The 13514-nt window shown below is 35.8% G+C and overlaps 1 protein-coding gene across 1 annotated transcript in view; it reads left to right on the forward strand.

Annotated features, from left to right (window-relative positions):
* Positions 1–13514, forward strand: part of Ac3 (Adenylate cyclase 3) — a 33326-nt gene that overhangs the window by 4446 nt on the left and 15366 nt on the right. Inside the window, exons 3-6 of the mRNA XM_065307465.1 lie at positions 7710–7859; positions 9272–9387; positions 9941–10052; positions 10450–10577. Of these exons, the coding sequence (XP_065163537.1) occupies positions 7710–7859; positions 9272–9387; positions 9941–10052; positions 10450–10577 (506 nt within the window). The remainder of the gene's footprint in view (positions 1–7709; positions 7860–9271; positions 9388–9940; positions 10053–10449; positions 10578–13514) is intronic.

The raw sequence follows: 13514 nt of genomic DNA on the forward strand, positions 1-13514 counted from the left end.
CAACAATAAAATTCGCAATTTTATTTTTAAAAAAATTAAAAATGCAAATAATGCACTTTAGCGCCATCTCTGGTTTAATTATGTAACTTAAACAATGATTGAATCACTATACCAATTTTCATCTCTTATTTAACGCCCTTCAAATCATAATTTTTAATATTTTAATAATTATTCTTCTATTCGTGGTGTAGACGAATCTATCAAATGATAGATCATTAAAATCTGTCCATAGGTTCATGAGTTATAAACGATTTAACTAACATAACTTTGTTTTATATATGTAGCGCCACCTACACGCTACTAGCACTTACTAAAACTACCAACCTAACTATTTGCTCAGCTATTGATTTAACGATTCAAAACATTTCTTATGATTTTTTCAACATTTCCGTAAATTACGCAACTAAACCGTGAAAACGCGAGAGTTTGATGTGATGTCGTGAGGCGTATTAATAATGTCAGTCACGAACAGAAGCGTACGGCACGAGAGAATGTCATCGGTCGTCGGCGTACGCGAACTTTTGCGGCAAAATAATTTGTCGCGTTTGACGTTTTAGTTTGGCTGCCTGCGTTCGCATTCAGTCGCAGCGTGCGCCCGTAATAAATTTCCATTTCGTGCACTTTTACGAGTGTTTGATGCAGTCGTGTTGTTCGACGGCCGCCGGGCGTACTAGACGCAGAAGCGGCGCTCGCTCCTTGCGCCAGTTTCACCCTCCATTACGATACGTGCACACATATTGCGCTGAGCGCTGAAGCCGAATAAAGCGTGCGAGGTTTTTAGTGCTTTTCATGTTGCGACAAACGAAAATTGATGTGCATACATATTCAACGGGGAAAATTGAACTTGATCGTGCGATATGTTACATTTTATACTTTGGTATAAAAGTTTGTAGGTTTAGTTACTTTTTAATGAAATTTTGTATGAATTTTACTCAGTATCATAGATTTAAATTAATATCTATAAATTTTACATCTGAAAGTCAATAAAGCACCACTTTTTGCAAGGTTTCAAGACACGAAAAGTAGCAAACGGCCAAAGCCGTGATTAATGTACATTAGTAACGGGCTTTACAAAAATTCAAATATAAAAACCTAAACGTCGAAATAGAATGAAGAAAGAAAAATAACGTGAACAACACGACGGTGAATGTTGTTACACGTGGTTAAAGTGCCGCGTAGCGCACTTAATACGTAATATAATATTTTTGTATTTATATAGATGAATTTATGTTTGTATACGCAAAAAATTACCGAAATTAATTTCTATTTTTAAACAATCTAAAAAAAATTTTTAAAGTTATTACAATTAACTAGTTTTTGCCCGTGACTTCTTGTTTAATAAAAATGTAATTTGTTTTTACTCTCTTGTTCTAGACATAGTATGTGTCAATTCTATCAATAAGATGCGCAATTTTATTTTAAAAAAATTAATTATATAAAGAATTGCTAATAATGCACTTCAGCGCGCCAACTTTTATCCTAAAAAGAAAGAGCTGTTTTTAGGGTTTTCCCGGCAATTATTCAAATTTTTCTCGCCGTAAAAACCATCCATGGACTTTAACGAACATTTAAAAAAAAGAATTGGCCATATTGGTCTATGCGCTGTTGAGTTAAGCGCTTACCAACAGATTTTGCGATTCATTTTTATATTATAGATTTAGTAAATGTAAATAGAATTCTTGAAAAATTCGTTATAATAAAAAAAAGTAATTTCAAACAAAATAACACAACTTTAAATAAGAAAAAATAATAATTTAATATTCTAAAATCTCCACATTTTAAATTTGACTTGTTATTGTTTCTATTTAACAATAGTATCAAATATTTCTGAGCCTGTACAGCATGGCGTAATCGATAGCCTGACGGCGCACTCGCCGGGCTATGAAAACGAGTCCATTAGACTCGTTAATCTTTAATAGATTAAACGATTAGCGTCCGCCGGCGACGTCGCGCGATTGAATCACTCCCGATCCACGGCCGCCGGAATTCATCCGACGAATGCACGCCGCCGCCGCCACCAGCCGCACGAACCTCCACGTCGAGTGTACAATGTCTAAATTTAGTGCCACGCTCTATTGATCAACGGCGGCCGCCGCCGGCGAGTACATTTACACCTTTTGTTACGCCACCGGTGGTGCTCTCGCCATACTCTAACAATACTTTTAACCCCGAGCAAAAATTTTACATTAAATTTTATTCACATAGCAATTCGCATCGCTATTGATGTGAAATTAATTAATTATCAGTACCATGATTACGCTTGCCATTGTCGATAAATAAGTTATGAGCGCGTTCGCAATGCCACGTTTAATTAATTAATTTGCGCAGATTCTGGGAAATTGAATTTGAACGACTAGTTCAGTTCTATAAACTCTAACATCACTTGCACTCTGCGAACGGGTCGTAATTTAAACCTGTTATAATAATTGAATGTTAATTTGCATATAGACGCAAACTTTGCAACTTCTCTCGGAATATAATTCGACGATGAGTATTTAACAACAATTTAGAATTCAAACTATGAATTATTAAGCAAATTAATGAATTTGATTTAACTAAAAATATAGTCTAAAAATAATCTGTATACAAATTAAACTTTTTTTTCTACTACGTTTTTTAAACACAAAAAATGGTACTTTAAACACGGCCAATGTCGTGACTAAAGTACTTTAGTCATGGGGTGGAACATATAATGCACTTTAACGCCATCTCGGATTCAATTATTTAACTATAACTATGTTTAAATCTAATACCAATTGTCATCCCTTATTTAACACCCTTTAAATCATATTTTTTTTATATTTTAATAGTTATTCTGCTATTCGGAATAAAGAGAAATCTAATAATTCATAGATCATCAAAATCTACCACACAGTTCTTGAGTTATAAATGCTGTAACTAACACGACTTTGTTTTTATGGCTTAAGCCTAATTTTTACCTAACTTTTGAACTTTTTTTCAAATTAATATTTTTCTATTAAATCTACGTAGGCTTTTCTCAAGCAAAAAAAATCTCATCAATTATAAAATTTGTTAAACAAATCGACTACTTATATTAATAAATATACCCGATGCATAAGATGATCCAATTTATCCAGTTCACTACAATTTGCACTGATATACCGTGTGCCTGGGTGAAATGAAAAGCATTCCAGCAATTGAGATCCCAGCATTCCAACGCAAGTACATCCGCTTTCACCTTTCAGTTTTCTTTATGCGTGCCTTTATTATTTGTATTTTTTTTAAACATTCCGCACGCTAGGCATAGAGTCAGGCACAGTTACGTGTATCTACATTGTTAAGCAAAAATCTATATCAGGTGGGACGCCGCACCGCAATCGTATGCGAAACGTGGAAAATAGGAGACTGAAGAGAATCACAATGTTTGCATTTTCCAAGAGCAGGAAATGCAGGATACGTGTTCCGTTCGCTGAATATTCCACACATTCTGCGCTACTATTCACGAAATTCCTTTCATGCAAGTGTAACTCTCACGAGAAATTCGCATAAATTTCTGATAAAATTTGTTTGAAGTGAATTTTCTATTCTTTGTACACTTAATCATTAAATAATAATTTAAAACGTAAAAAGAAACGTAAAATTAAGATGGCGCCATTAGATAATAAAAATAGCCGCTGGTATAATTACTCACTTAGTTCGCGTTGTTGGATATGCTCGCAAGCTTCTTATTACTTTTATTGCTTGTAATTTATCACAATAAAACGTTTATGTTCTGCTTTTCGTTGAGAATTTTCATTAAAACCAAATTTTATTCGCGGGCAAAATACGAAAACTAAAATAAAAGCACTTTATGATTATATTCATATTTCAAGCACGACCGACGTAAGTACGCAATGAACGTTCGTATTTCCCAAAGGATAATATTGGAGAGTAAATATGCAGAGGATAAATAACAAAAATAAAAGTTGGCGTACCATTAAGAAACGAGAATTTTCAGTTACGAATAAGTTCACAATCCGACATTGATCGCAAGAATAAAAATTCTATAAAAATGTTTATACAATCTGACAACAATTCGGTGGAAATACAAAAAACCGAAACTTTTAATAGCATAAACAACAAACTGGAAATTGGTGGAAGTCGATGAAGTGCTTCAATATAAGCTTGGTAAAATAATTGAAGAAGCTACAAAAATGTTGTACAAATTAATTAATCGTAAAAAATCGTAAGAGTTAAGTAAAGATTGTTTGAATGAAAGACTAACAATTTGCAAAAAAATCAATATGCGCATTAGGATGACGATTGTTCTTAGATAAAGAGTTCAAGAATATTCGTTTTCCACTTCTACCTTTAAAACACAACGTTTTTCACGGTTTCGATATATGAAAAGTGGCACTTTAATCACGGACGTGACTAAAGTCGTGACTAAAGTACTTTACTCACATTTGCACGTTTTTTCTTTCAGTATTATTTTAATTTCCAAGAAAAGAACAAATTTTATAAAAATATAACCTCTAGAGAAAAAATACTACAAATTTAAATATAGAAATGGAGTTCCCTAACCACTATGATAAAATACACGTATTTTGTAAATCTGGGTTGAATTTATTCCACGTAAATCTAAGCCGTAGCCTAAACGATAAAATGATGAAGCACGAAGCGAAACTAAAATGCAAAATGCAAAATATGTAAAGATAGCCGCAGAATAATTGCGAATGCAAGTGTGGCAGTAAGTGAAAGGAACAGGACGAAATAAGCAAGGATAAAATCGCAATTACCTGCGCGCTGGCGGCGCGACGAGGAAATCGAGAAAATGGAAAATCGCGTTTTACGCCAGTCGCATGCAAATGCTGAAAATTTTTATTCGCCTGGAATATTCCATTAAATAATGTGTACATTGTGAAAATGATAATTGCGCACGGATCGTTGCAAAGAGAATAAATTTCGCTGAAATAAGAATCGTCATCGTCTGAGGTTAGATAAAAGTGCAATAATCGTAATTTTCGAGCTTTGTTCGACATAAAAGCAAATGAAAAAAAAAACGAAAAGAAAGAAAAACAAAACCATTATCGCCGATTACAGCTTTCCCTGGGTTTGATATAATGTACCATCTAATGTGTTTTCATTTTGACACAAAGACTACAAATTTTCATCGGAAAACAAAACAAACATTTTGGGTATTTTGACTTTGAACAATGGCAAGCACCAAATCAAGATGAAAATCGCCTGCCTGACAAGGTCAACCACAAGAGGGTTGGGCCATGACTGATGAACCACTACTGCCTAATGAATAGAAGCGTCGCTTCCAAGATTTACGACCCGATTCGTAATAAACCAAGAAAAGCAAATAAACCACAAAAGATTTTATGATAACGGAAGACTATAAGTATTCAACCGAAAGGATAATGATATTATAATAAAACTATGAATAATCCTTGGTGGGAGATATCTAGTTATGTCAGTAACCTCAACGAAAATAAAATCCAAGAGAGTGTACAGTGTAGAGGCACTCACGAAGAAGTCAAGGAAGTCACACCAAGGGCCGGAGGAGGGTTTGTCGGCACAGGAAGGGCCGCCAGGTTAAAATCAATAAAGCATGGCACGACCTCTTGACCTTAGACACGCGCTTCCACGTGCGTCGAGAGTAAAACACTCCAAAGGACGACTGAAAGCGAGACAAATTCAGGTGGAAATCTAATTGTAATTTCTACATCTTGGAGAGCAAATAGAACTATTGTCAACTAAGTGTGAAAAGTAAATTTTCATATCTACTAATCCAGAAATTAAAAAAAATTATCAGTAGATTTTGAATAATAACTTTTGTAGAGTTATTATTCCATAACTAGCTTTTGCCCGTAACTTCGTGCCAGTAGTGCTTAATAAAAAAGTAATTTGTTTTTACTTTCTTGTTCTAGACATAGTATGTGTGAATTCTATCAATAAGATTCGCAATTTTATTTTAAACAAATTAATTATATAAAGAATTGCTAATAACTTTTATCCTATAGAAAAGGGCTGTCTTTAGGGTTTTTCCGGCAACTATTCAAATTTTTCCCTTCGTAAAAACCATCCTAGGACTTTAACGAACATTTTAAAAAAAGAATTGGCCAAATTGGTCTAGGCGTTGTTATACACATGTCAACAATTCATTTGCATTAGTCACGGCATTCTAGTACTTTAGTCACGGCCTTATACCTTTACGTCCGTAATTAATGTAGTAAAAATAAATTCTTGAAGAAAAATTTTATTAAAAAAAAAATATTAGATTTTTTTGAAGCCAATTCAACAAAAATAGAAACTAGCATGAAAAAGATTTCCTAGTTTGGCGTGGTTGTTGAAATTGCAAGGAAATTTCCCACAATCCTCTAGCGACACTCACCAAGCAGACACTACGAGCGTCAGTCAACAGCCAGAGAACCAACACAGTAAACATTGAAAAGCGCCGCCCGGCTCGCACTGCGGCGAAAAGCCACAATGGGCAATTCACCTACCTACCCTCGGGAGGAACACCAGGACGTTCTTTGAGGCAGACCAACACGTCGCGTGCGCCACTCGAACAAACACTCCAACAATATATAGTCAAATCATCACATTTTCACATCTGCAAGTTGTCAGTGAGCACAACAGGCCAAAATACAACTCAACAAAACTCCAAGCAAAAAAATTAATTAAATCAAATGAAATTCCAGTGCAAACACATAAAAAATAAATTAAATGGTGAAAAATGTACAAAATAAGCGAAAAAGCAGAAAAGCAGAAAGAGAAACTCATTTTATTCGTGTTCACGTTTTTTTTGTTTGTTGTGTGTCGACGAGTTCTATTAACATGTCACACACATACTTGCATCATATGTTCCCTTCAACATTCCAGCAAAAAAAAATCTAACACAAGTTCCATTCAAGAAAAATATTTCTTTTATATTTTCTTATTTCCACAAATTTCGGTGATGACATTCCATAAAAATGTTACGCTTGTATTTTTATTAACTTTGATTAATGTGCACAAAATGGCGATATGCTTTTATTTTGAGGTTAGTTAATGCGACATTCACTTGACGTCGTAAAAAGCGCTCTAAAATGCTTGCTGCGCTAAAATTAAATGTGAAAATCGTTGGAGCATTGTCGCTGCGCTTCCAGCGAGGCAGAAAACCGCGCACAACACGCATCTAACACGATATCCGGTCGCTCTCCTAATCTTATACCGACTTTCGCGTAATGACATTACGAGTTTCCTTCGAGAGCGACCTCGAAAGACATTTCCAAGGATACGTCGGGCGCGGTTGACTTGAATTCAACGTTTAGTATGCGCGACACGCTAACAAACTTGCTGCAAAAGTTTACAATTTGAAATTTTATCTCACCTCGAGTTTCCTGCGAAATGTTGCAGCGCAAAGTGAAAGAAGAAGATAAAAAAGTTCAGGACAAAGCAGAGAAGAAAAAAAAAACGTTTTGCTATTAGAATTCGTTAGTCTCCTTGACTTTCCTGTAGTTTCATTCGCGAAAGTTTTTTTCATAAGCTGCTTTGGACTTGAAAGTCGAGCACTAGTTGAAACACGTTTTTCTCTTCAATGGAAAATCATTCTTCTTCATTTTATAAAGTGGAAAGTTTCGGTATAAAACCCTCGATATTTTTTATGTTTTCTTGATAAAATAATAATAATAAAAATAATAAAACAAGGAAATGCTTCTTACGAATTTTACGATTCGAGTTTGTATCTTAAATATTAATAAATGTTATTTTTTTTGCAGCACATGGCAAATATCCTTCTACTTTTGACAGCGAATGTCCTTGGCTTAACCGCGTACTTTGTCGAAGAAAAACAACAACGACGTGCGTTCCTCGAAACAAGACAATCGTTGGAAGTGAAACTCGTCATCGAAGAACAAAGCGCCGAGCAGGTAAGAAACAAACAAATTTCGCTATTTATCTCGTTTTCTTTTTATCATAAACAAAAATGGAATAAAATTAATGAGCTCCAACAGATGCACAAAAAAACGTAGTCACAATTGTCTTTTCTTTTTCTTTTTCTCTTCGTTTTACGCTTTCATCAATTCTGGATTCGAGTCAAAGTCAAAGAATACGTCTTACTAAGGAGTAATGAAGCGGAATATTTCGTTTTGTGGAAATCTTTAACAAAAAGCTCACAAAAACAATGGCGATGATTTGCAGATCCTGGCGAATTCACAGAACATAACAAAAGAAACCAAATTGGACGCAATACAAATAGATTTTCATTTTTTTGTAGGGAGTTTTGTGGAGAATAATGCGCTGCATAGTGCCACGATGCGACTAATTGCAGCAATCACAATTAAGAATCTTAGACAGTTTAATGAAGACAGAGTTTCAGCGCCAACTTCAGATGAAATCATGTTAATTGCTTATTATGAAGGAATAAATCACAGAATTCGACATTTTACTGTATAAATATACAAAATAAAATCGGGTTAGTTAAAACGTTTATAACTCAAGAACGGCGGCATTGATTTTGATGATTTATGATTTTTTGGATACATTTCCGCCTTGAATAGCAGAATAATTAATAAAACATAAAAAAATATAATTTACAGGGTGTTAAATAAGGGATAAAAATTAGTATAGAGATTCATTCATATTTATAGCTAAATAATTGAATCCGAGATGGCGCTAGATGTGATTTTTAGCAATTCACATTTCTTTAGAAGAAAATTAAATATCTTATTAATAGAAATCAGTAAAAAATCAGTATTTCACAAATGATATTCCAATAGATGGCGCTACATCAAATAACTCCCTATTGGTGTTTTTCCCAATTAAAATGTGTTTGCGCGTACTTGTAATAAATCAATTAGTTTGCATTTGCACTGAATGTAAGCGTAAATAAATTCCGATAAATTTATCGCAATTTGCGTAAAATTCGCAGCGTACGGATGTGGACGCGGATGCGCCATCGCGTCCCTTGGGAAATTTGCTCGACATTAACTCGCGGGCAGGTGGTGAGCTGGTATTTGCACGAAAGTCGAGTAGGTACGCAGTAAGCAATGAGTATTTATTGCTTGTTAGCGCGAATGGCGTTTTCGCAACACCAAAAAAAAAAACGAAAAAATAAACAAGTCGCGCCCTGCCTCTATGACGAGCCCAATGATAAACCCGCTCGGCGTGTCTGAGTCTCTGTGTGTGTGTGTGTGAACTTTAATTGAGCTCACACGATTCGATCGATTTGTTGTCTGTTTTTCTTTTCGCTTTGCGTCGCGTTTCATTTTCCGCGTTTGCTTGTTTTCCATTTGCATATGTTGAATGCGTTGATTGTATATGATGACATAAATTGTTTCAGGAGCGACTGCTGTTATCAGTGCTTCCGGAGCATGTCGCCGTGCAAATGCGACAGGATCTGGATAGCGCCGACAGCCAGTTTAAGAAGATCTACATGAGTCGACATGAGAATGTCAGGTAATAACAATGCAAACAACAAAATTTACAAAAATATAAATTAAAATTAATTAGGCAACTTATATTGCATCCCAACAGCGGCACCTGGTAAATAATAGTTTGTAATCTTCTGGAATTTACCTAGCTTTATGATTGTCACATTGGTAATGTAGTGTTTGCAATTTCCGTGAGTTTTCGTTTACCGCTCCGGGGCAGCACTATCGATTTATGTTTGGTTGATGTTTCCTGATGCGTTGACGCGCGCGCGCCTTGATTGAACGAATTAACGCGTGTCAGGGGGCGCAGAGATGTACAATTTCGCGCAAATGTACAAATCAACAATGTACACATATACATCACAGATCAATATGAGGCAAAGTGTAAATGTGAGATCGCCAGATGAAATGAGAAATCGCAGCGATAAATCATTTAGGCTAATGTTCTGTCACAAATACCACATACGTATACCATAAATCTAAAAATTAATTTTTAAATATTCAAAGCGTATAATATACTGTGACGTTGTCAATGTGAAATTTTGTTTCGTTTTCCTATCATTTCTTGTTTGTTTCAGTATACTTTACGCCGACATCGTCGGCTTTACGGCCATCTCGTCGACGTATTCGGCCCAGGAGCTTGTCAAGATGCTCAACGAGCTTTTCGCGCGCTTCGACAAGCTTTCAGACGTAAGTAAAATGCGAAACGTCATGACAACAAAAAATTACTTACATTGAAATGTAATCATTTATTCACGGCCACGCTGTGAAATATTTAAACTTCCATTCTGTTTATTATTTCCAGCAAAAGCCGAAAATCCTCTCAGATATAAATATACCTAGAAGAGATTAATTAATTTACGCATGACACGGCCTTGCTTCGAGAGGCTTTGTTTGATGTTTCACGCATAATTTAATTTAGCGCTGGAAAATTGCCACCGTCAAATATTCAAATTGGTATTAAATTGAATTAAATTTTATATGAAAATATTTATTATCTGCAACGGGTTGATATTTTATTCATTGATTAATTTATATTTTTTAAATAATTTGCAAATTGAGTGTTTTTTTTTTAATTTTTTTACAGAAATATCATCAACTAAGAATAAAAATCCTAGGGGATTGTTACTACTGCATTAGTGGCGCACCTCAAGAACGTCCTGACCATGCAGTTCTCTCCGTGCACATGGGATTATCCATGGTTAAAGCAATTAAGTAAGTAATGCATATTATTTGTTTAATGACAAGCCCAGTGATGAAGATATGAAATTTTAAAAATAAAATATAAATTACAAAGCAAAAAGTTGCCAATTTATTTCTTTAGTAAAAATTTCAAAAAAATTAATTAAGATTTTATATCAAAACGTTGACAAAATTATAGAAATTTGATTATAAAATACTATTTTATTAAAAAATGCGAAATTAGTGCAAATAAGTTTTTTCTAAAAAACTAAAAAAAATAAGCAGAAAACGTGATTTTTGCTAAATTACACTGGAAACGATAAATCTGTAAACAAAAACCTCAAAAATAGAACATTAATATTCTGCACCACAAAACTAATAAAAAAAAAATCATTAAAAAATATGTAATGAATCGTAGAATCGCTAATATCAATCATTGTCCGATTAACATTGTGTTGAATTTTGTTTTTCATCAACTGAATAAATCGCCCCTGCATAAAAACCCTATCAGAAAATTGAATGCATTGAAATTTATTTGAATGAGTTGAGTTCGATTCATTTTACATTCCGCAGCGAAACCCCGATAAATATATTTCGCAAAATTTTCAATACTGAATATTCCGCTTAGAATTTTATTTCGCGCGCTGTCTGAATTTGCGAGTGGCGGAAAAGCGGCGTAAAAAATATGGTAATTCACGCGGCGATATTCATGACAAGATATCCGCCAACGATTCGATTATTATTATGTCCGCCGAATGCCTGCGTTGAACGCAAAGGCAAAAAAAAAAAGATAGTCAACGAGCAAAAAAATGTATTTTAAATCCATGGTGAAGCGCTCGCGGCGTTCGCTGAACGAGTTTCAAACGAGCACAACGTACGTAAACAGATTTTCGATTTTATTTTTACGTGAGTGTGAATAAATGAAACTTTATCAAAAATTATATACACGATACTTGGAGCGTGTGAAGCAGAAATGTGTACAATATTTCATCAAGTAGAAAATTATATGCTAATAAATATAGTGCAGCGCATAGGTTTTGTTTTATTTATTGTATCACGGCGCAAGGGCCGTGGGTGCCAACTGCCAACCTCCCTTCACGTGGTGCGCCCTGATTTCGACAAACGAGGCTCTGGCGACCGAATATGAGGCGGTATAACCTCACTTTCACCACGTCAAGTGCGGGACATCAACAACATCGTCAAACATCCAGGTACACTGAGGCGGGTTTGGACGCTCCAGCTGGCAGCCCCAGCACCAAACTCGGGTGCAGAAGGCTAATAACCTACTCACCCTAAATCAAACCTATTACTGAAACTTCAACTAAGCAAACCCGGACGGATAATACGAGGACGACCCTGGCTAATACTAAACACAAGATACGTTTCGGCTGCTGGAACGTGCAAACGTTATACGAGAGCTCCAAATTGCAGCAGGTAACTAAGGAATTTCTCAAATATAATCTACATATTTTAGGTATATCAGAAGTACGTTGGTTGGGGAAAGGAGAACATCCCACACAAGGTGGAGAACGACTACTTTTTAGTGGTAATGAATCTGGAAAACACGAAAGCGGTGTAGGATTTCTACTCAGTAAACATGCTAAAAAGAGTCTAATCTCATGGACACCAATAAACGAAAGAGTAATAACAGCAAGATTCTACACCAGGTTCAGAAAAGTAACTTTTATCCAATGTTACGCCCCAACCAATAACGCTTCTAAAGAGGATAAAGATGAATTCTATGACATCCTCGAGAAAACTATAAAAGACGTAAACAGCGGTGACATAAAAATTCTCATGGGCGACCTTAATGCGAAAGTAGGCGCTCAAAACGAGAATTTGGAAGAAATTATGGGAAAAAAACGGCGTTGGGCAGATTAACGAAAACGGCACATACTTCACACAGTTCTGCTCCAACGCGAACCTGGTAATAGGGGGTACGCTGTTCCCCCACAAACAGATTCACAAGACAACGTGGGTCTCGCCAGACAAAAAAAACCCACAACCAAATCGATCATATCACAATCTCTAGGAAATGGAGATCGTCATTACTCGATGTGAGGAACAAGAGAGGTGCTGATGTAGCCAGTGACCACCACCTAATAGTTGGCACATTGAGAATAAAACTAGCAGTACCCAAGCAACCAGCCGATATGAAACGAATAAAACTAAATATAGAGAAGCTACGCATTCCACAAATAGCAAAATCCTTCAAGGAAAAAATGCAAGAGACAATAAACCAAAAATCAGCACAAAATGGGAAAATATGGCCGACAACATCATTGAAGTCGCCAAAACAACAATTGGAGTGAAAAGCAGGCAAAGGAAAGAATGGATCAGCGAAAACACGTGGTTGCTGATAGAAGACCGAAAGAGGAAAAAACACCTGCTACTCCAAAATCTTTCGCAAGAATATAGGGCAGCGGCACAGGTAGAGTACACAGGCCTTTGCCAAAAGGTCAAAAGGGAAGCCAGAAGAGACAAACGCAGGTGGATAGATGATATTTGCAGACAAGCAGAAGAAGCAATGCTCAACAACAACTCGAGAGAACTTTACAACCTCACAAAGAAACTGGCCAATAAGTACTCTACACGCACACACTTCATTAAGTCAAAAAACGGCCGCCTGTTAGTTGAGTCAGACAAGCAGCTCGAAAGATGGAGGGAACATTTCTCCGACATGCTCAGCGCAAACGAAACAATTAACTGGGAGCCAGAGAATAACCCAGGTAGACAACTGAACATTGACTCGAACCCGCCTTCAGTCGCGGAGATAACTGCAGCTATAAAGACGCTTAAGAACAACAAAGCAGCAGGAGCTGATAACGTTCCAGCGGAACTACTAAAAGTAAACGCCACATGGATGGCAAATGAACTATACCACTGTATTAAGGAAGCATGGAACAACAACAAGATTCCGACCAAGTGGAAAGAAGGGCTAATCATCAAGCTTCCCAAAAAAGGTAACTT

The sequence above is a fragment of the Atheta coriaria genome, unplaced genomic scaffold (genome assembly GCF_025399875.1).
Source record: "Atheta coriaria isolate IRGN ID8LTWV9N9 unplaced genomic scaffold, Caltech_Dcor_3.1 hic_scaffold_7_pilon, whole genome shotgun sequence".
Classification (NCBI taxonomy): domain Eukaryota; kingdom Metazoa; phylum Arthropoda; class Insecta; order Coleoptera; family Staphylinidae; genus Dalotia; species Dalotia coriaria.